General features: G+C 34.6%; 1 protein-coding gene across 1 annotated transcript in view; it reads right to left on the bottom strand.

Annotated features, from left to right (window-relative positions):
- Positions 1–3092: 3092 nt before the first annotated feature.
- KYNU (kynureninase) overlaps positions 3093–23789 on the bottom strand; it is a 114592-nt gene continuing 93895 nt past the window's right edge. The window contains exons 12-15 of the mRNA XM_040474973.1: positions 14202–14254; positions 12208–12293; positions 5896–6126; positions 3093–3831 (exon numbers count right to left, since the gene is read on the bottom strand). Of these exons, the coding sequence (XP_040330907.1) occupies positions 3694–3831; positions 5896–6126; positions 12208–12293; positions 14202–14254 (508 nt within the window). The 3' untranslated portion in view covers positions 3093–3693. The remainder of the gene's footprint in view (positions 3832–5895; positions 6127–12207; positions 12294–14201; positions 14255–23789) is intronic.

Below are 23789 nucleotides of genomic sequence, written 5' to 3'. Positions count from 1 at the left end.
TTTCCTTTTTGGTCATAGAACATTTCATGACAGTTTAGAGCATATCGTGGGGGATTAAATTATTGAAAACACAAATAAAAATCAATGGCAAAAAAAAAGCCTTTTAAAATGAGATGGCATGAAAGTAAGAAAACTTAAAAACCTCAAAATAAAATAAAAGCAGAAACCTAGAAAGTAAAAGTATGTGTTGCATCCTACAAGTGTCTGCCACATCCTAGAGTGATTGAGCTTCAATGCTGATAACTAAATGGGACATTGAACAAGTTTAGAACCGACCACATAAATAAACTGATGGAAGAGCCCTCTAAAATGCTGGCAACCAAACAACATGTAAAAGGTCAGCAAGAAAAATTAGTATCTTCAGAGAGTTTGTAACTATAAATCGTCCCTCAAAAGGATTAATACATCCAATTTCATACTATCCATGTGATCTGAAAAACCTGAAAACAAAAATTTTAAGTGTTGGTGTCAGAAATGACCCTGAGAAATTGGCAGAACCAAAAATGAATATCTTTGGAAAGACTTTTAACACAGTTCTCAAAGAATTCCAAAGGAGTCAATATAAATGAGTAGTTTAAAGTTAACAAGCACAATATACACAAGGAAACAAGTATTATTTGTGAAAAACAACAGAAACAGAACTGAAATTTATCAGACATTGAATATAGGACTATAAAAGGCTTATGGTTATTAGCACTAGATGAAGGCAATGCTTTGTTAAATTGGGTTTCCTAGAAATAAAGAGCAATGTTTGAATTAATATGTTTTTTTTGAAAGAATGCTCATCAGAAAAAACTATGAAAGAGGGAATATGGGGAGGGAAAGGGCTGAGCAAGGGTAAAAGTCAGGTAATACTCTAGTCTTGTCTCAATCCATAGATTAAGGATGGTTTCTGAAGCATAAACAGCAGTGTATGTGTATCTCCTCATTCTGTTTCTCCTTCTACTTGTGTTGAAGTAGAACATTCATTCTGTTCTACTGAATAACATTCTTTCTGTTATTTTAGTAATCACCCTGGCTATGTAAGTCTGCATATGTAACAAAGGCAATCAATCAACAGCTACTATCGGCAAGGATTGAGAGATGAGATCTCCCATTTCCTATTGGTTGCAATGGAAACTGGTACAACTAGTTTGGAAAAGAGTTTGCTACTTCTTAGTGAAGTTGAACAGGTGTGGGTCCTTTGACCTGACGTTTTCACAGTTATTATGTCCTGGGCAAACTTTTGAATCTGTGTACCAAGAATGTTAGTAGCGGCATTGTTGCAATATTAAAGATATTGGGAAGAATTCAAATGTTCACTAGTAGTAGAATAAACTAATAACCCCAAATATATACGAGAACACTGAGCAGCAATGAAAATGGATGAAAATGGATAAATCTCAAAAACCTGACACTGAGCAAAGGAGGCAGAATATAAACAACACAATTAAATTTACATGAAGTTCACACACGGGCAAAATCAGCTAATGTATATTTTATGGTGCGTACATAGGTGTAATACTTCAATGGAAGTAAGGAAATGGTTAACACAAAATATGATTTGATGGTTATATCTGGATTTGGGGAGAAATGGGAATGCAAGCAGGGAGAAAGGGAATGTCTAATGCTTTGTTTCTTAACCCGCATGACATAGTGCTGAGTATGCTTTAAATGGTTTGTATGTATAACTTGATGCAATTTTAATGTGATTAGCCTGATATTTTAGAATTTAAAGTTATAAGCACTACCATATACCTCCCCTTACTTGACCATCTAATTAATACCCTTGAGATTTTTCTTACAGTATCATCTGTTTTTCTTTCATAAAACTTACAGTTTGTAATCATATGTTTATTTGGGTGTTTATATATTTACTACCCATTTCTCCCACTAAGCTACATGCTCCCTGAGAGCTGAAACCATGTCTGTTTTGCTTACATCTGTGAGCTTCAAAACGATTTCTCCTACATGAAGTTGTATATAGTCGAATTTTAGGGTTTTGAGAACTTTTCCATCCACAAAGATGAGTTTTGCCAAAAGTTGGAGGCGGCAGCTTTGCTAAAGCAGTTATGCAACCACTCAAATAAGTAAGATAATGTATAACTAGATTAGCACAATACATGGTACGTGGTGACTATTCAATAAATATCAATAGTTGCTGGCATTGGTGTCTGTCCTGCATCTTTTTATTTAACTCTAGCGGTTGTGTAAGTTATTTCCATTCAAATTTGTTCATCAGGGACAATGATTACATTGCAGTCACTCTTTCTTGCTGCCCGTGTATATAAATGTAGACTGTTTTGCCAATTCATGAGTAGTGGTTGCAGTATCAACAACTGAAAACCAGGGAAGTCCAACAGGGCTGAGTGTAACTGTAGTTTTCCTGGAGGAAAGAAAGGGCCATAGATTTGGGTTAGAGGTTGAGAGATGAAGCTCTCATTTGCTAATTCTAATTCTCAACTGCCAATATCTTGGGGTGATTTATTTCACTGTTTCAGAGACAGAGTAACATTTTCTATGGGGGGTGGAGGGTTGACCTGGGTGGCTTGGTCCATTAAGTGTCCTGACTCTTGATTTTGGCTCAGGTCATGATCTCCTTGTTTGGGAGATCGATCCCCACATCAGGAGCTGAGCTGACAGTGTGGAGCCTGCTTGGGAGTCTCTCCCTTGCTCGCTCTCTCTGCCCCTCCTCCACTCACACTGTCTATCTCTTTCTCTCAAAATAAATAAATAAACTCTTTAAAAAATAGCCTTCTATTAAGAGAGGTTCCCATTAAAACAAACAAACAAAAAAGCAATAGTGATAACATTAAAAAAAGGGACAACCTTGAAAAATGAATTAGGATCCAAGAGTCGGTGGGCAAATAGGTTCAATGAGTTTCAACCAGAATTTGATGTGATGAGATAAAATGAATAATAAATAGCAGAGCACTAATGATTTATGAAACTTTTGCTTTTGGTATATATACCATTAAAAAATATCATATCTAAGATGCTATCTATTAATTGTGAGAAGCGTGCTAATGTCAAGGATGGTAACATGAAAGAGTGGTCAGTAGCAATGTAAGAATCATTGGTTGAAAATTGAAAAAATTCTTCTTTCACAGATGTTGAAATATGATAAAAGTTTGTATATTAGAATCAATAAAATAAGACATAAACACATATAAATACTGGTATCTGATATTAAACATATTTCTTAGTGTGGACTGTGGTCAAAATATTTGAAAGCTACTACCCTAGAAAATGTATTTTCTGTTCTTTAGATTAGAGTTGGATGGAATACTGCAAAATCATACATATATCAGACTGCGAAATTACAATGACTATAAGAACCTCTTTGGTAAATTAAAACTAAAGCGACATTTCTAAAATTGACACAAAAAATTGCACATATATTATGAAGTTGTCAGTCAAATTATAAATTAAATCAGCATAAAACATTCACTGACCATGAAATGTGACAGCTAGCTAAGACTGTATACATAATACTTGGACCAATGAAAACTTTGATCCACCACACATGGAGAAATTGAACAGACATGTGGATACCTCAGAACCCCAGACATTTAGAGAAAATATATCAGATCTTTCTGTAAACTAAATGATTCATTGCCAGTTATGTGCAATTGGTTTTGAAAAAATTTCCAATTATTAAAATAAGAACAAAAATAATAAAATATAGTAGCTCTTAGTACTACTTAAGTTGTTCTAGAGAACACTGGTATTTTTGGTTTCTGCAGAGTCAAGTGCAGAAGCAAGTAGATTGATAAACTTATAAACATCATGAAAAGAGTTGTAGAGAGGAACTGGAGCCACTCGGATGCCATCTGGATCCCGTTTGTCACACTGTGGTGGAGAAAATAAAGCCACAGGAATGTTAGCACTTTTCACATAATGAAAATCTACATTCAAGATAAAACTGCATAAAGCAATCATGCCAATTTCCCTAAAACTTAATATATAAGCCTTTTGTTAATTTTAGTAAAATACAATGTTTCTGTGTTATTTGAACTGTCCTCTTAATAATAGTTAAAATATAAGTGAAAATCATGAGGATCCCACCAAAGTGCATTCCTTCAGCATTCATCCTCTTGAAGCATCCAGTAAGTCATGTATGCAATTTATCTGTGGGGAGACTCTAAGAGCCTGGAACCCTTGAGCACATTTACATGAATGGGAACTTTAGGGGCACTTGGGTGGCACAGTCGGCTAAGTGTCCTACTCTTGATCTTGGCTTGGGTCATGATCTCACGGTTCGTGAGTTCCAGCCCCACATTGGGCTCTGCGCAGGCTCTTAGGATTCTGTTTCTCCTCTCTGCCCTTTCCCCTTGTGCTCTCACTCTCTCTCAAAATAAATAAAAAACTTAAAAAATAAAAAAAAAAATAAAAGAATAAATGAGAACCTTAAAAATAAAAGTAGATAAATAAAATGGGGTGCTAGGCGGCTCAGTCAGTTGAGCATCTGACTCTTGATTTTGGCTCAGGTCACGATCCTAGGGTTTTGGGATTGAGCCCCTCATTGTGCTCCCTGCTGAGCATGGACCCTGCTTAACATTCAATTCCCACCACCCCCTGCCTCCCTCCCCCACTTGTGCTCTCTCTCACTTTCTCTTTAAAATCAAAAATACATAAATAAAAATGAAAAAAAGAAATGAATGATAACCTCTTTGACACCTAGAGAGTTTTAGTCAATTATATTTACATAATCCTCTAATCCTTAATCTCACAGGTAAAGAATTGGCTGTATCCCTGAAATGTCATGAAATGGACCCAGATAATTTGGTCTAGCCTGAAGATCACTATTATTAATATTTAAGAAACCCTCACTATGGGTTAGACAATACAATAAATTGTTTATTTGTGCTGGACTATTTAATCCCATAACAAATTTTGGAGACAAGTAATTTGCACCCAAAATCCAGATGAGAAAACTCAAGCCAGTAGATGTGAGCAAACTTTCCAGGAGCACACAGCTTACAAATGGTAGAAATTGACTTGGAACACTAACATATGGATTTGTGCCTCTGGAATCTGAGATAACCTCTCCTCAAGAGTTTGTGGACCAGGACACCTGGGTTTCTCAGTCAGTTGAGTGTCTGACTCTTGATTTCAGCTCAAGTCATGATCCCAGGGTCATGGTATCAAACCCTGCATCAGGCTAGGCTCCATGTTGAGCATGGAGCTTGCTTAAAATTCTCTCTCTCCCTCTGCCCCAACTCATGCTCTTTTTTAAAAAAAAAAAGAGAGAGAGAGAGAGGACGACATGAGTGGAGCAATTCCTAAATTACATGGTTACTGGAAATAGATACACGACCACCATTTTTCCTGAAATCACCCTATTAACATTTATTTTCTTCAAGAGAATAGAATGACCACTTAGGTCCAAGCGTTTCAAAAAAAAAGATATTTCACACAATGTTAACATCCCTGAGATGTGTTTACAGCTCTCTTCTTACTAAAATGACAGGTTTGAAAATGACTTGGCTCAATCAAACAACTAAATAAGACTGATTTTTTTCCTCCTCTTCCACCATATTATGTTCTGTAATTCTAGTTATTCAACGAACATATATGATTTGGGCTTTCACTACTAAAAACTAGGGAAAACATGTCCTGATTGATTATGATGAAACCATTTTTTTTTCCTGCTCAAACTGTAATAAAAAGAATGAATAAATTATGGAAGGCTGGTTCCTCATCCAAAATTTGTGGTTTCTTCCCTTTTATCCCTTTTATCAGAAATGACAGATCTCTATGCCCTTCAATTAACACAGTGACACATGCTTAGCTGACACATAATCTATCCTCTCAAACTGACTCATGAAATAACATGCAACAGTGAATTAACCAAAGAACCCCAACGTGCCACCCAGAGAGAAAACCTGGTAGCAAAGCAAGAGGTATACTTACAACCACTCCTCGTTTTTCTAGTTCTTGGAATACATATTTTATTGGAATAGAAAAGGTTAGTGTTAGCTGGCAGCCACGATCCTCTATGCAGGATGGAGTAATTATGTTCACAAATGGTCTCTTGGTATCTGCTTTATCTTTGTTACAGTAATGCTTGATCATGTATTCCAGATAACCAGTTAGCAAAACAGATTTTCTCCTCAATGCTTTCATAGTCGCTTGCTTAAAGATCTACAGAATGAGAAACAATCAGATTAACAGTGTCTTGTTGATCTGCAAAGAAGCAAAAATTAACTGAAAAAAAAAAAAGGAAATGCGCACTTTTGACCTTTCCAAAAACATCCCGTTTTAGACTATCCTTTGTAAAAACATATCCTCTGTTAAATGCTTGGCCGTTAAAAGCCAAATGGAAAGGTTTCTGTGACAGAAAAACTGTATAAATGTCATTTAAACAATACTTGCTAAAGAAGAAGGAAAAGTAAGGTACTATAGTGTTCCTATACAGTTACTTTACATTAGCTCAGTATAATTAGTACAAGTAAAACATACCTTAATAAATGCATTTAAAGATAATGAAAGTCAAACCTTTTCCCAAAGCCATTTTACACAATCATAATCAAGAAGACTTTTTTTTTTGATTCTGATACAAAGTATTTTGGTCTACACCAAAGTATAATAAGAGTTAAACACCCGTGTATATATGGAAGGAAGTGTTATCAACATTATTTATAATTGTTTTTACTCATTCCTAAATCTCCCCAGCATAACAGTAAGCAAACAAACAGTTAAATAATAAAGTTAAGTTTTGTCAGTCAGGGAAACAAACCATGAAACCATAGTTATTCAATGAACATATATATTTGGGCTTTCACCACTAAAAACTAGTGAAAACATGTCCCAATTGATTATGATGAAACCATTTTTTTTCTGTTAGATAATACATATGTTAGTACTGAGGCAGTTAGGTTTGCTTCTCTCTCTGTGTGTCTTTCTGTCTCTCTTTTCCTCCCTCTCTCTTCCTTTCTATCTTTCCTTCTTTCATCATTTTTTTCCCCTGCTAAACTCTAGCACTGGTGTGAAAATACTGCCATTTGCTGCCTGAAGTTTCATATTAAGATGAGTGACAAGTGCACACAATAACTGGTATTGGAACATTAGAGGTCAGAACAGACAGGCTTTTCTAGCTTATCTTTTAAGGTCAAGTAGAGTTTAAAAATATATCCTACATATAAGAACTGAATGAACTGCAAACAGAGCGTGATGCACTGGCATGTCACTTAATATCCCTTTTCTGTATCATGTTATGCCACAGAGCTAAGATAGGGTCACTCAGTGACATCTAGACTTTATGAAGCTTGTGAAAATAGTTATTTTGGTATATACATGTGGCATGTGTGAGCAGGCATTCTAATAGAACTCAAACCATTTGGGCAAATGACCTATATTGCATGAAAGGTATGGATTTGGCTGAAGGAGACCAAGGGAGTTGTATTGATGGTAACAGTACCCAAGGAAAAGAAGAGAAACAGGATAGAATGGTATCTGTCTCTCTGCAGCCAGATGTTGCAGACTATGGAAGAGAGTTTGCTACAAGTAGGGTTTGGTGTCTGTTTCAGAAGACATTCTTCAGAAGACAGAAGCCTGTTTGGATCAAGAGGGCCTGGGTCTAGAACCAAATCTCGTAAAGGGCAGGAGCAGGGACAGGCAAGGCACCACCCACATGTGGTTTGGTTGCCAGGATAGGAATAAAAGAATAGGAGAGAAATTTTTCCAATCTTCTCTTTGGACATTAATAGTAATTCAAGGTAAATTTCATTTATAAATAATTCTGAAAAACTTTCTGGTTCTACTATAAGCCCCATAAGAGACAGGTAAGAGCAATGTGCGAAGTACTACCTTTAATGATATTTCATTTGTGTTTATAGGTTAGTAAGACTTGGGGGAATATTATTTAACTTTATTGTTTTTTTTTAAGGAGATTTTGTTCTTGCAGATTTCTCTGATAACTAGAAACTAAAGTTAAATTTTTTTATGACGGTTTCAATTTTGACATACTGTTACTCTTTGATAATGAAATAACTTTAAAATATGAAACCATTTTCCATCATTAAACCACAGTAAGGGCAGCTGCATGGTTAGGCACTCTTAAAATCCTGTCAGAGGGTGTAAAGGTCTCTTTTGAGGCATCACATAAAAATATTAAGAGGGGATAATAGGAGTTAACTGGAGAATAGAATAAATATCTTCTTTTCTTTTTAGCTTCTCATTATTTCTATGCTTTCAGTATTGAGAAAGGACGATTTTTTTAAATAAAAAAATGAAAACTGTAGGTTAAAAATATTCAGCTTATAACAATTCTTGGCAGAGTTTCAACTACTCGGGTTATTTTTCTTACTGAGCAAAAAGAATACAAAGCTAGATAAGTTAGATAAGTTTAAACCGGAAAAAGAAGTATAGCATGACATTTTCAATTGTTGCATTTTTTTCTCTTCAGTTCTTAAAATTGGCTGCCTAATAACTTTCTGAGGAAACACATAGTACATTTCTTCTTATTTGATTTGTATTTAAAATTTTTTTAATGTTTATTCATTTTTTGAGAGGGAGAGAGAGAGGTAGAGAGAGAGAGAACCTGTATGCACATGAGGGAGGGAGGGGCGGAGAGATAGGGAGACACAGAATCTGAAACAGGCTCCAGGCTCTGAACTATCAGCACAGAGCCCAACGTGGGGCTCAAACTCATGAAATGTGAGATCATGACCTGAGCCAAAGTTGAACGCTTAAGTGATTGAGCCACCCACGTGCCCTACTTGATGTGTATTTTAATTGAACACTCTAATTTTGTATTTTGGAGCTATTTACTTCATTATAAATTCATATACTGAAATGTTCTAAAAATTGTCTACTTATCATTGCATGCAAGTATGACCCTACAAAATAAAATAGATGTATTTTTAATTTCAAGCTAGCTATTGAAAAGATTGAGGAGACTTCTGAAATACTCTGGTCTAAACATCTTCATCTTAAAAATGAGACAAATGAACTCAAGAGTATATATATAGTAAAGAGAAAGTTGTCACCTGTCTAAGGTCATACTTGGTGCCTCAGTGAGGGATAGAGTGTATGCCTCCTGGTTCCTACCTTAGTTTCTATTGATCCACATATTTTTATATGTAAAATTTGTACCATATTTTACCATATGCATTTGTACCATATAAATATATAATACAAATGATTAAGAGCCACTAATATAAACAAAGGACAGTTTGAAATTGATTACAAGGTGCTATTTTTCATGTTATCAATCAACTGGAGGCACATGTCATTATAAACAAAACCATATTAATACTTGTAAAAAATCACTGTGTTGCAAAACTGAGATCATATCCATCCATGTACACTGATTCTTAAGTTTAGAATCTCTCCTCTAATTGGTATTTGACTATGCAGAATATTTTTTGAAAGAGAAGTAGCTACAACAAAGACAGGCACTGTGATTCATGCATATTTCTCTCATTGATTCAAACTTTTTCAATCACCTATCTCTTTCAATGCAATAACTTAAGCACAGTAGCAATATGATTGCTACACCGATGCTTACCCACTTGGCATCGAGGGAGTAGAACATTTTAACAGTTAGGTAAAGAATAAGAAGAATGACATGCATTGTTTTGTAACTTCAGAATTTTGCAATTTATGATGGGGAGGAAAAATTTCAACACTTTCTTCAACACAACTTTTGCTTACCTAATGATAATTTTGGTTAGAATGTAGGCTTAGCAGTGAATAGCTTAAGTACAGTATTTCTTTCTTTTTTCTTTTTTAGTTTTTATTTATTTATTTTGAGCAACAGAGAGAGCATGAGCAGGGGAGGGGCAGAGAGAGAGGGAGAGAAAAAATCCCAAGCAGGCTCCAGGCTGACAGTGCAGAGCCTGGCACTGGGCTCCATCCCACCAACCTGAGATCATGACCTGAGCTGAAATCAAGATCAGACACTTTAACCAACTGAGCCACCAAGCACCATTTACTTAAGATACTTCTAAGAGGCTCCAGAAAAATACTTAAGCGGTAAGAGAAGTACATATCCACTCTTGTGGCCTTTGGGATCCTTTTGTTATTTGTTTAGATGATAAAGAAAAAAAAAAACTCAATCAATCTTCAGATTCCAGCTGAAAATAAAAACCTTGTCTAGGTGGCTACAATACAGCGTAATACGGTGATAAATACTTCCAAGCTTTTTATCATTCAAGCCTAGCCTAGGGGACTAGTGGCAGGAAAATTGAGAATGTGACTTCTTTTTCATGGCAGAAGGGGTAAGTACTTGACACCACCCACTGCGAAAACATACCAAAGTTAGAGTGTCTAAAAGAAAATTTCCAGATCTGGCTGAGAACTCATTTGCAAAGGTAAGGAAAATCAGAGGACAAAACGTCAAGTACCAGTTCTTCCTAAGGTACACCTCGGTGCTTTTCCTATGGTAACTCACCTTCTCCCTGAGACAAACTTGCAAAGTGAGAAAAACTGTGTATCATTTTAAAACGTTTAACAGAAGTTTTCTCTGAATAGATATTATAAAAATAATTCAAATACCATTATCTGACTTGCTAAGCAGATTCTATCCCTCCTCACCCCCAAAAATTTTTAAAAACTTTTTTTCCCACTGGCTGAAAAATCTTGTTACTGGGTCTATTTTCAGTTTTAAAAAAAAAAAAAATCTGCCAAAAAGTGAAAACAACACAAGCTCCATCTAGTGGCCACATTGAGTAGATGGTCTTTAAATTGAGATGAAGTGAAATGAGTTGATTACCACTATCAGTGGTGAAATTCTATTAAAAAAAAAAGTGCTTTACATTGCCATCCAGTGGCCAAAGTGAGAAACTGCTATATGTGTTCGCAGAATCCTAAAATTTAGGTTTAGAGATTTTGGAAGTCTTTATCTAGTCATTCATCCTGGAACACTCCACAATAGAATTTCATAAAATATCAAAAACCAGATGATTTTAAAAGACTTTAAATTTAATAAGTCAAATTCTTTTTTGAATACCTATATATTTAAAATCTCTGTTAGAAAAAAAACACATTTAGCTAAAATATATTTTACTTTAATGTATGTATATAAGTATATTTACTTAATATGTGTATTGATGTTATTATTAATTATATAGGATATAATTATTTACAATATATATTTCCTTAAATAAATTTAGTCTCATTCTTTTTATTTAATTTTTTAAAATGTTTTATTTATTTTTTAGAGAGAGAGACACAGACAGAGCATAAGCAGGGGAGAGGCAGAGAGAGGGAGACACAGAATCCGTAGCAGGCTCCAGGCACTGATCTGTCAGCCAAAGGCCTACACGGGGTTCAAAAGAACCAGCTGTGAGATCAGATGAGCCAAAGTCAGATGCTTAATCAACTGAACCACCCAGGTGTCCCAAGTTAGTCTCATTCTGAAATTAATTAATATCAAATAATTAAGCTATATTGATATGGATATGAATATAATATAGATATAAAAGGACAAGGTAGGTATCTATATATCTATATAAATAGATGGAAAGGTAGATATAAATATTGGAAACCAAATTGATTCTTTGGATATTATTATTTAGGGTGAAACTAATGTTATTTTAACTAAAAACATTCATTTACTAAAAAATATATATTGAGCTACTAACAGTAGAGAGATTATACAAGTTATGATGGAATAAACACTCCAGTAAAAAAAAAGAAATCCATTTAACTTATGAGACAACCTTTCTCATTCTTTGGTTTACTCGGATTATTTGTATTTTTTTCCTTAAAGTATGTCTTCCTATAGTTCTATCATATGGCACTTGGTGAGTTCGTTGACTCACAGAACCAGAAGAAACAGCGTCTCCAGTAATCACAACAATATCTGGCACATAATACTTTCCTAATAAGTAAATGTTGAATGAGTGAAATAATCAAGAACTAAATATTGCGTGCTTATTTTGTCACAGAGACACCAAGAGAAGATTAAGCAAATTCTTTAAGGTCACACAAATTCTAAGAGGAACTAAAAATATGTATCCCCAAATCAGTTCCAATTAACATTTATTAAGTGCCAACAACATTTATTATGTACCAAGCACAGTGCTGGGGCTGGACACATAGATAAGAGATGTCAGTTAGCACAGAGTCATTGTCCTAAAGGAGAATACCAGCTTTTGACCATTGTTTATACATAATGAACATTAATCTTGCTCTTTAGCAGAGAAGGTCCTACAACATGTCACAGTCAGGTAAAGAAAAAGGTAAAGATATGAGAAGGGTAAAGCATAGTTCACTTACCTCTAAACTAGCATGTAAGGAACAGACCAACAAAATGGGAGGATTTGAAATTCGAAATCCACTAACCCCAGGGATTAATTGCAGTTCTGAAAAATTAACATCATGTCATTTTTATAGAATGTACCTTGAAAAGTGTCCTTCATGGATTTTTTATGACACTATAGTAGAGAGAAGAATAAGATTTAAAAACTTTTATTTCTAAGATTTCTGAGATATTTAAGAGAAACTCTGTGGACCTAGAATACTGGCATATTTCCCCTTCACTTGCAATGTCTCTCTCCCCTGCCCCACTTTCTTAGCAGCCTACCAAATACTAGAGCCCTTAGAGATATAAAAATGACCTCTTAAAGAAGATTTTCTGTACCTCATTCTCTGTCCTTCCACACTCCCAAGCCAGCATTCCTTAACCTGCCCCATGCTTTGCTTTTCTACTATGAAACCGTATCAGTGAGAGGAAAAAAATCAAAATTTTAATAGTTTGTAATTGTAATGTCATCCAAAGGCAGGAATATAAATTAAATGACCTATGAAGGTGACTTCTAGCACTAGTATTATTAGGTCAAGTGGCTTCTCCTAGGGAAAAAAAAATAATAATAAAAAGGCTTTTAAAAAAATGATCTGCCTAAGTATGATACATTTAAAAGGTAATTTAATAGCAGGTATTATCCTAATTAGAATCAATTAGATTGAATAGTAGCAAGTTAAGTCCAATAGCGTTAAGACTGCTCGTTGGAGATCAAATTAAAGCTAAAACTGACTAAAAGAGCATTAGAATATTCTAGGTCTTTAGAGATGCATCTAATCCAGGGCTCAACAAGCTATGTACTGAGGACCAAATGTGGCCCTTGACTTGTTTTTGTAAATAAAGTTTCATTGGAACATGTAGCCACATTCATTCATTTATGTATGTCTATGACTGCTTTAGCACTACAATGGCAGAACTGAACATTTGCCACAGAGACAGTATAGCCCCCAAAACTTAAAATGTCTCCTCTCTGGCCCTTCACAGAGAAACTTTCCCCACTCTCGATCTAGTCCAATTCTCCCATTTACAGATAAGAAAAGCCAACACAAAGAGTGTAGGCAACAGACATAACAGAGCTAACTATTCCAGCAGCCAAGATACAATGCACGTTTCTTGATTTGACTGGAAGAGCCCATCTTGATCTTTTGCATCTTGGTTTTTGCAAATATGAATATATTTAAAATAGTAACTCAGGTTAGTAGTAGTCTGAAGGATCAAGTTGAACTGAAGACTCTCAAAACGCTTATGAAGCTTTCTGTATCCCACATGATTGAAGACGGGAGTCACTCAGGAAAAAGAAGCAGGGCAGTTTGGGAGAACCCTGCACGTGTTGAAATTTCATTTCTACCTGCTGGGGTTCAACTGCCATTGTTTCGTGTGTGGCAAAAGCCACAGAAGGAAGAAAAATTGGAAAAAGAGAGACATAAAGTGAACATTTATTAAATAGCACTACTATGTGCTGCTTGGTTTACAGCTTTGAACTTGTCTTACCCTCAAACCAACCCCTGAATTGGATATTATTATTCACATTAGATATGCAAGAAGGAAAATAAAACAAAAAACAAAAAAATCCCAAGAAGTTATAATTTGTGCAGCATCACAAAATTATTAAGCAGCAAAGTAGAATTGACATCCAAGTCTCTCTGGGCCTGACTACAAGCCAAAAATTCTTTCCTGCTCTCACTTCCTGATGTTCTGGGTACTCAATATTGATGAGATATGAATCCTATACATTACAGCTCATTTCCACTTACTTCCCTACAGAGGGATAGACTCAAAATGATGCTAAAATCTACAAACACTTAGTCTTACACTCTGGAAATGTCATTTCTTATTTTAAGAATTCTCAGTGGCATTTTCAAAGTGCACTCTCCATGAGGCATGTATATTACATGCCATACAAAGACAGATGAAAATTGAAATAAAGGTAAAATAAAATGACTTGTGAAGTGAAACTGAATACACTTACTGTTATCCATCTTAAATCTGGTGCTGAGTTCATGGCCAAACCATCCCACTAACCTAAAACATAAATAACAACATTAGATATTTTGGTCTACAAAAATAACTGCAATTAATATAGGAATCTGGGCCCTACATATGAAAGTCATTTGTGTTGTGATTCATCAAATACACAGGCATATATATGTTATGATATCATAAGGCAATTAATATTTATAACCTTATCAAGAAAAGGATAAAATCAATTTATTCATATAACTGTATAATTTTTGTAAAGTTAAGCCATCTGAAAATCTATATTTAATGATATTTTATTGTTTAAAATAAAATGAACAAAAAATGTTGAGTTTTTAAAATTTTTTTAGATTTTGAAACAAAAGTAAAAGCTCAAAAAGAAAAAAACAATTAATACAATAATATATTTTTCACAACAAGCTCCCTAAAGAAAAATGGTGTAAAAATAACCAATATAATTGTTGAAAAGTTTTGAATAATTTCCTAAGGAAATTGACTGCCTTTTAGTGAGATAAAGAAATTAGAAAAATCATATACATGCATTTGTGTGTGCATAGTAGAGGAAAAGAATTATAAAATAATTTAAAGAAAAGTATACAATTTGGGAAATATGAATTTAATATTTCTGATAATCTGTTCTACCTAAATAAATTTTTAGTTTTTTTTTTTTAATTTATTTATTTTGAGACAGACAGAGAGAAAAAGAGCAAGCTGCAAGCACATGCAAGTGAGCAGGGGAAGGGTAGAGAGCGAGTGAGGGAGATAATCCCAAGCAGGCTCCTCACTGTCAATGCAGAGCCGGATGTAGAGATCAGTCTCATTAATGGTGAGATCATGACCTAAACCTAGATTGAGTCAGACACTTAACTGACTGAACCACAGGTGCCCCAATAAATATATAGTTTTAATGCTGTCAAAATAAAAAATTCCATGGCATTTTGTTAGAACTGGGCAAAATATTTTTAAGTTTACAGAAAATATGTGAGTGAATATAGTAAATTTTGAAATATAAGGCTACAATGTTTAATTGTTCCTATCAAGGAACAAATAAGTAAGTCATGATGAATGAAGAAATGTTGTAAGTGAGGTGCAAAATAAACTAGATTGAGTTACAGCAAGCATAGAGGAAGCAGAGAGGAGAATAGGTGAAATAGAAGATAAAATTATGGAAAATGACGAAGCTGAGAAAGAGAGATAAGAAAATACTGGACCACAAGGGGAGAATTAGAGAACTAAGTGATTCAGTTAAATGTAATCATATCTGTATCATAGGAGTTCCAGAAGAATAAGAGAGAGAGAAAAGAGCAGAAGGTTTCCTTGAATAAATTATAGCTGAGAACATTCCTAATCTGGAGAAGGAAGCAGACATCCAAATCCAGGAGGCACAGAGAACTGCCTTCATATTCAGTAAGAATAGGTCTTCACCATGGCATAGCATAGTGAAACTGACAAAATACAAAGATTAAGAGAGAATTCTGAAAGCAGCTAGGGACAAACAAGCCTTAACCTACAAGGATAGATGCATAAGGGTAGTAGCAGACCTGTCTACTGAAACTTGGTAGGCCAGAAGGGAGTGGCAAGAAATAATCAATGTGCTGAATACAAAAGATGTACAACCAAGATTCCTTTAACCAGCAAGGGTGTCATTCAGAATAGTAAAAGATATAAGTTTTCCCAGACAAATGAAAACTGAAGGCGTTCATGGGCACTAAACCAGCCCTACAAGAGATCCTAAGGGGGACTCTGTGAGTAGAATGCTGCAAGGACTACAAAGGACCAGAGACATCACCACAAGCATGAAACCTAGAGATAACACAATGACACTAAATCCATATCTTTCAATAACTCTGAATGTAAATGGACTAAATGCTCCAATCCAAAGACATTCAGTATCAGAATGGGTAAAAAAAAAACATGATCCATCTATATGCAGTTTACAAGAGACTCATTTTAGACCTGAGGACACCTTCAGATTGAAAGTGAGGGGATGGAGAACCATCTATCATGCTACTGGAAATCAAAAGAAAGCTGGAGTAGCCATACTTATATCAGACAAACTAGATTTTAAACTAAAGTCTATAACAAGAGATGAAGAAGGGCATTATATCATAATTACAAGGTCTATCCATCAAGAAAAGCTAACAATTATAAATGTTTAGGCCCCCCAACTTGAAACACCCAAATATATAAATCAAGTAATCACAAACATAAGCAAATCTTATTGATAAGAATACAGTAATTTCAAAAAGATGTTAGAATAGGAGAGAGCCAAAGCATAAGAGACTGTTAAAAACTGAGAACAAACTGAGGGTTGATGGGAGATGGGAGGGAGGGGAGGGTGGGTGATGGGTATTGAGGAGGGCACCTTTTGGGATGAGCACTGGGTGTTGTATGGAAACCAATTTGACAATAAGTTTCATATACTGAAAAAAAAAGAATACAGTAATTTCAGGGATTTTAATACTTCACTTACAACAATGGACAGATCATCTAGGCAGAAAATCAATGAAGAAACAATGGCCCTGAATGATACACTGGACCAGAAATACTTGACAGATATATTCAGAACTTTTCATTCAAAAGCAGCAGAATACCCATTCTTCTCAAGTGCACATGGAACATTCTCCAAGATAGATCACACATTGAGTCAAAAAAAAGCCCTCAATAAATATAAAAGAATTGAGATCATACCATGCATATTTTCAGATCACAACACTATGAAACTTGAAATCAACTACAAAAAAATTTGGAAAGCCTCCAAATGCATGGAGGTTAAAGAACATACTACTAAAGAATGAATGGGTCAACCAGGAAATTAAAGAAGAAATTGAAGAATATATGGAAGCAACTGAAAATGAAAACATGACAGTCCAAACCCTTTGGGATGCAGCAAAGGCAGTCTGAATAGGAAAATACACTGTAATCCAGGCCTACCTCAAGAAACAAGAAAAATCCCAAAAACAAAACCTAACCACACACCTAAAGGAACTAGAAGCAGAACAGCAAAGAAAGCCCAAAGTCAGCAGAAGAAGAGATATAATAAAGATTAGAGCAGAAATAAATAATATAAAATCTAAAAAAAATAGGACAGATCAATGAATCTAAGAGCTGTTTGTTTTTTTTTTAATTTGTTTTTAACGTTTATTTATTTTTTTGGGACAGAGAGAGACAGAGCATGAACGGGGGAGGGGCAGAGAGAGAGGGAGACACAGAATCAGAAACAGGCTCCAGGCTCTGAGCCATCAGCCCAGAGCCCAAGGCGGGGCTCGAACTCACGGACCGCGAGATCGTGACCTGGCTGAAGTCAGACGCTTAACCGACTGCGCCACCCAGGCGCCCCTAAGAGCTGTTTGTTTTGAAAAAATAAACAAAATTGATAAACGCCTAGCCAGATTTCTCAAAAAGAAAAGAGAGAGAGCCCAAATAGATAAAATCATCAATGAAAGAGGAGAGATCACAACCAACACCACAGAAATACAAAAAAAATTTAAAAATACTATGAAAAATTATATGCCAACAAACTGGACAATCTGGAAGAAATAGACAAATTCCTAGACACCCACACACTACCAAATCTCAAATGGAAAGACATAGAAATTTTGAACAGACCCATAACCAGTGAAGAAATTGAATCAATTATCAAAAATTTCCCAACAAATAAGAGTCCTGGACCAGATGGCTTCCCAGGGGAATTCTACCAGACATTTAAAGTAGAGTTAATACCTATCCTTCTCAAGCGGTTTCAAAAAATAGAAATGGAAGGACAACTTCCAGACTCATTCTATGAAGCCAGCATTACTTTGGTTCCCAAACCAGACAGAGATCCCACTAAAAAGGAGAATTATAGGCCAATATCCCCGATGAACATGGATGCAAAAATTCCCAACAAGATACTAGCATAAGGCAATCCACTGTATATTAAAAGAATTATTCACCATGATCAAGTGGGATTCATTCCTGGGCTGCAGGGCTGGTCAATATTTGCGAATCAATCAGTGCAATGCATCATATTACTAGGAGAAAGGATAAGAGCCATATGATCCTGTTAATAGATGCAAAAAAAAGCATTGGGCAAAATACAGCATCCCTTCTTAATTAAACCCTCAAGAAAGTCAGGATAGAGGGAACATGCTTAAACATCATAAGAGCAATATATGAAAAGCTACAACTAATATCATCCTCAATGGGGAAAAACTGAGAGCTCGCCCCCTGAGATCAGGAACACGACAGGGATGTCCACTCTCACCACTGTTGTTTAACATATTGCTGGAAGTCCTAGCCTCAGCAATCAGACAACAAATGAAATAAAAGCATCCAAATTGGCAAAGAAGTCAAACTTTACTTTTCGCAGATGACATGATGCTCTAAATGGAAAACCTGAAAGACTCCACCAAAAAGCTGCTAGAACTGACGCATGAATTCAGCAAAGTTGCTGGATAAAAAAAATCAATGTACAGAAATTGTTTGTAGTTCTATACACCAATAATGAAGCAACAGAAAGAGAAATCAAGAAATCGATCCCATTTACAATTGCACCAAGAACCATAAAATACCTAGGAATAAATCTAACCGAAGATGTAAAAGATCTGTATGCTGAAAACTATAGAAAACTCATGAAAGAAATTGAAGAAGGCACAAAGAAATAGAAAAATATTCCATGTTCATGGATTGGAAGAACTAACATTGTTAAAATGTCAATACTACCCAAAGCAATCTACACATTCAATGCAATCCCAATCAAAATTGCACCGGCATTCTTCCCAGAACTAGAACAAACAATCCTAAAATTTGAATGGAACCACAAAAGACCCAATGTTTATAGCAGCACTTTCAACAATAGCCAAATTATAGAAAGAGCCCAAATGTCCATCAACTGATGAATAGGTAAAGAAGATGTGGTTTATATATACAATGGAATGTTACCTGGCAATGAGAAAAAAATGAAGTCTGGCCATTTGCAACAATGTGGATGGAACTGGAGGGCATTATGCTAAGTGAAATAAGTCAGTCAAAGACAGATGTCATATGTTGTCACTCATATGTGGAATTTGAGAAACTTAACAGAAGACCATGGGGGAAGGAAGGGGAAAGAATAAGTTCAGAGAGGAAGGCAAACCATCAAAGACTCTTAAATAAGAGAAAAAACTAAGGGTTGATTGGCGGCAGGGAGAGAGGAGAAAATGGGTGATGGGCATTGAGTAGGGCACTTGTTGGCGTGAGCACTGGGTGTCGTATGTAAGCAATGAATCATGGGAATCTACTCCCTAAGCCAAGAGCACTCTGTATATACTGTATGTTAGCTAACTTAATAATAAATTATATTTAAAAATAAATAAGTAAATAAATATAAAATAAAAGAAGTGATAATTGTCACATTTCAAAAGAATGCAAGGATGAATAAAAGATATCCACATTTTATAGTTTTCAAAAGAAAAATTTCTTTTTGACTTTAAAAACAAAAGAAAATATAGAAGGAAATATCAATACGTTTATAAACACTTAAAATTCTATACTGAAATGACAAATAAAATTAAAAGGCAAACCAATGATGTGGAAAAGGTTGCTACTTGCCATGTATGAGTTTTCATCAAGTTTTTTGTTTTTGTTTTTGGTTTCTTGCCAGAAAAGGGCAATGCGCCCAAAGCTACCCAACCATAGAGCATGAACAGGGTATTATAAAAGCAGAAATGCAAATGTACCACAAATTCAGGGGGAAAAATCCCTTAATCTCTGTAATAATTTTTAAAATGTGAAATAACATTAAGATGAGACCATAGGAGGGATGCTTGGGTGGTTCAGTTGGTTAAGCATCTGACTTAGGCTCAGGTCATGATCTCCTTGTTCATGAGTTCAAGCCCTACATCGGGCTCTGTGCTGACTGACAGCTTGCAGCCTGGAGCCTGAAGCCTGCTTCAGATTCTGTCTCCCTTTCTCTCGGCCCCCTCCCCTGCTCATGCTCATGCTCTCTCTCTGTCTCTGTCCCTCTCTCTCAAAAGTAAATAAACATTAATAATTTTTTTTAATTCTACATATATTCTACAAACTCCATATACCAAACTGGCAAGTCAGTCAAAAAGTATGAATCCTATTTTCACCAAGGATTCAAAGAAAAAGAAATTAGTAGTTTGTCTAATCATGAGAATAGTAAGTAATAAAACCTTTATAGAGTACAGTTTGAGAATATATGTGACAAATATGTAGAATTTCCTGTCCCAGGACTTTTGTTCTTTCCAATCCATTAAAAGTACTATTTAGATCGTACTACTTGAAGTATGCTAAAATTTATGCGCTCGTACAATGAGTACAATACTATTTACAGGGTCAAAACACCTATCTCAGAATAGAGACTTAATAACATGAATTATACTACTTTCATACAATGGAATACTATTGAATCCATTATAAAGATCTTATTTAAAAGAATATGTATGCAAAAAGAATAAAGTGGAGATCACAATATTTAGACTATTACTCCAATTTTAGAATAATCATATATTAAAAACAACAACAATAAAAAAATATAACGTATGCATTCATTTGTAATTCTGGTCAAAATTTAAAATTTTTAATTTCTGATTTATTTGTACTTCTGTTTTCCAGAATTTTCTAAAGAGCATGTATTGTTATTGCATCAGAGAAAAACTATAATTATCATTTTAATCCATATTCATTAGTTCAAAATTTTTTAATTTTAAAAATTATGTATATACATAATTTTGCATATACATACATATATTTTTCTATGTATATATAACATATACTTATGTAGAATTAGTCAACAAAGATTAATTATGCAAGATAACTAATGCTTTTATCCTACCACTTAAAAATATCATATGGCTTCCCTTTAGTTGAAGGGAACAATTCACAGTCTATTAGCCCAAGCATAACTTTCAAACCTTATATATAATATTTCTTTTCTCATTTCAAATAATTCATTCTCAAAACCTATCAAACACCTCTCCCCACCTCACCCGAACACCACAGGTTTTCTTCCTGAAATGCTTACATGGGTAGAAGCTGTGTAGGAGCAATGAAAGAAAAGAATCAGGGCAGAGCGGTGAAAGCCGAAGTGATATAGTACCTGAGGAAACTCCAGTAAAAACCTATTTTCTGAAGTGGAGGCAAGGTTTTCTTATTTTAATTTCAAAAGCTACACCCTTCGTAAAACCATAGGTAAAGTACAGGGATGAGCAGGATTATTTTCAGAATAGCTGCTATACTAAAAAAGAAAAGAAGAGAGAGCATTTATATATAAAGAAACAAGAGGAGCTCTAATAGTTGGAAGTAGTCAGAGAAGAAGATACCTGAAAGGCTACCCTGTTGCCTGACCTAACCTCCGGTTTAGTCATCTCCCCAGATTGCTGACCCAGGAAAATTCAACTCATTCACTGATGAGCAGTGTGAAAAGGAACTGGATATTGCACTGTCACAAAGATTTTACATGAAAAATGTAAAAGGAGAAAAATCTACCCACAGATATAAAACATGCACCAGGAAAAGGTTGCCAGAAAGCTGATGAAAATGTAAAGCAAGTGAGTGAATTAATAAAACAATAGAAACTGAAAGAGGAAATTTTCCATATGATGGAAAACTACCAAGTAGAAATGCAGGAATAGGATTGATATAGCTTGACAATAGGAGGGATAGCTTGCAGAAATCAAGAAAAATTCAAAAAAAAAAATAAAATAAAACATGTAAAAGAAATTTTGAAAAAAAAAAGGAAAGAATGCAAGGAAGTTAGGAAACTAAGGAAAAGACAGCAAGTGTCAGAGGAAAGCTGTGAGAGAAAATGAACAAAACAAAAAAGAAAATAAGAAAAATTTGAAATAGCCAAGAAAGAAAGTAATAAATGTAATTAGCAAATGATCTCTATCATAACCAAAGTAAATTTCTGAAGACAAAAAGCAATAAAAAAAAGAAAAAACTTTTTAAAAAGTTATAATTCAAGACAACTATATTAAATTAAAAAATGCATTGAATCAACCATACTGAAAAAATGCAACATTGAATTGGGGAGAATTATTCAAGATTGGTCAATTTTATTTAAACTTTGTTAGTTACTGAATTTTGGGGGTGAAGAAAAATACTGAGATTTCAGGCAAAAGTGGTAAGACAGAATAAAGGAAAAAATATTAGATTTGTTTCAAATTCATCAAATGCCACACTTCAATGAAGAAAATAATGTAGAAATATCTATATAATATCCTCCAAATAGAAAGAAAATGTAATGCATGAATATTATGTGTGGATAAGCCAAATTGTATAAAGATTACTGACGTCGATTAAGCAAGAGATCAGCTGATATTTTCCCCGTGAATTCTTCATGAAAATCTACCTGAAGGTGAATTTAGTCAACCAAGAGATGCCTGAGGGCATTATGACAAAAAGATATGTGGTGGTTATTGAGTGTATTTAATTATAGGACTACGATTAAACAAATGTGGGGATGAAGGTGACAGAACATAATGAAAGAGAATGCTATATGACAATGTGAAAATGGACAACTGGCAAAATGAGGGAGAATAAATTTCACTGATCATCCATATTTAAACTTGATAAATGAAGTAATAGAAGTATAATTAGATCTAAGAACACACATTAAACACCAAGAAAGTCAAAATTGACTAAGTCATGGGGTGATGAGTGTTTGGGCAGAAGGAAAAGGACATCTGCTAAATCTTTCATTGTTCATGGAAGAGAACTAATAGAAGAAAACAAGAAAGATTAGAATTTTAAATTAAAATCTGAAATATCAGAAGTATTAGCTGAAAAATAATGAACCAAAAAGGAAAACATATATCATGTTGAAAGACTAAAAAGATCTAGAAACAGGGGTGCTTGGATGGCTCAGTTGGTTAAGCATCTGACTCTTGATTTCAGCTTAGGTCAATTTCATGGTTTATGAGTTCATGCCCAGCATGGGGCTCTGTGCTAACAGCATGGTGCCTGCTTGGGATTCTCTCTCTCCCTCTCTCTTTGCCCCTCTTCACCTCCACTCTCTCTCTCTTTAAATAAATAAACATTAAAAAAATCTGGAAACAGAAAATATGACATTAAGTGGCATTGAATTAAGACTAGACATAGCCATCAAGGCAATGAAAGTCAATGAGTTTGATTTAAGTACTGAAAGACAACGTTATCAGATTGTATCATACAAAGATTGTACCATAAATCAAAGAGAATCAATTAAAATGAGTGATTCAGAAAAAAATAGACTAAAAGGATGAGCACAGGTATAAATAAAAAATGCACAAATGAAGCAAGGGTAGATGAATCTTTATATTAGACAAGATGAAATTCAGACCAAAAGAGTTAAATGTTTTGGAAAAGGACATTTTATAATGCTTATGAATTAAAATATTCACAATAAAGACAAAACAGTTATGAATTTCTAGACATCACACAACAGGACAGCAACATCACAGAAATAGAAATATTTTGTGGTTTCAGTAACGTTTTATTGACTTCTTTGAGTCTATGACAGACCAAGTAAACAAACTATCAATGAAGAGGTAAATCTTATCTATAAATATTTAATGCTTTGCTCTGAAATAAAGATTATAGCTTTCTAAGAAGT

This window comes from Herpailurus yagouaroundi, unplaced genomic scaffold (assembly GCF_014898765.1).
Source record: "Herpailurus yagouaroundi ecotype Mexico unplaced genomic scaffold, PumYag 140, whole genome shotgun sequence".
Classification (NCBI taxonomy): Eukaryota; Metazoa; Chordata; class Mammalia; order Carnivora; family Felidae; genus Herpailurus; species Herpailurus yagouaroundi.
This window is presented reverse-complemented; position numbering and strand designations above follow the sequence as displayed.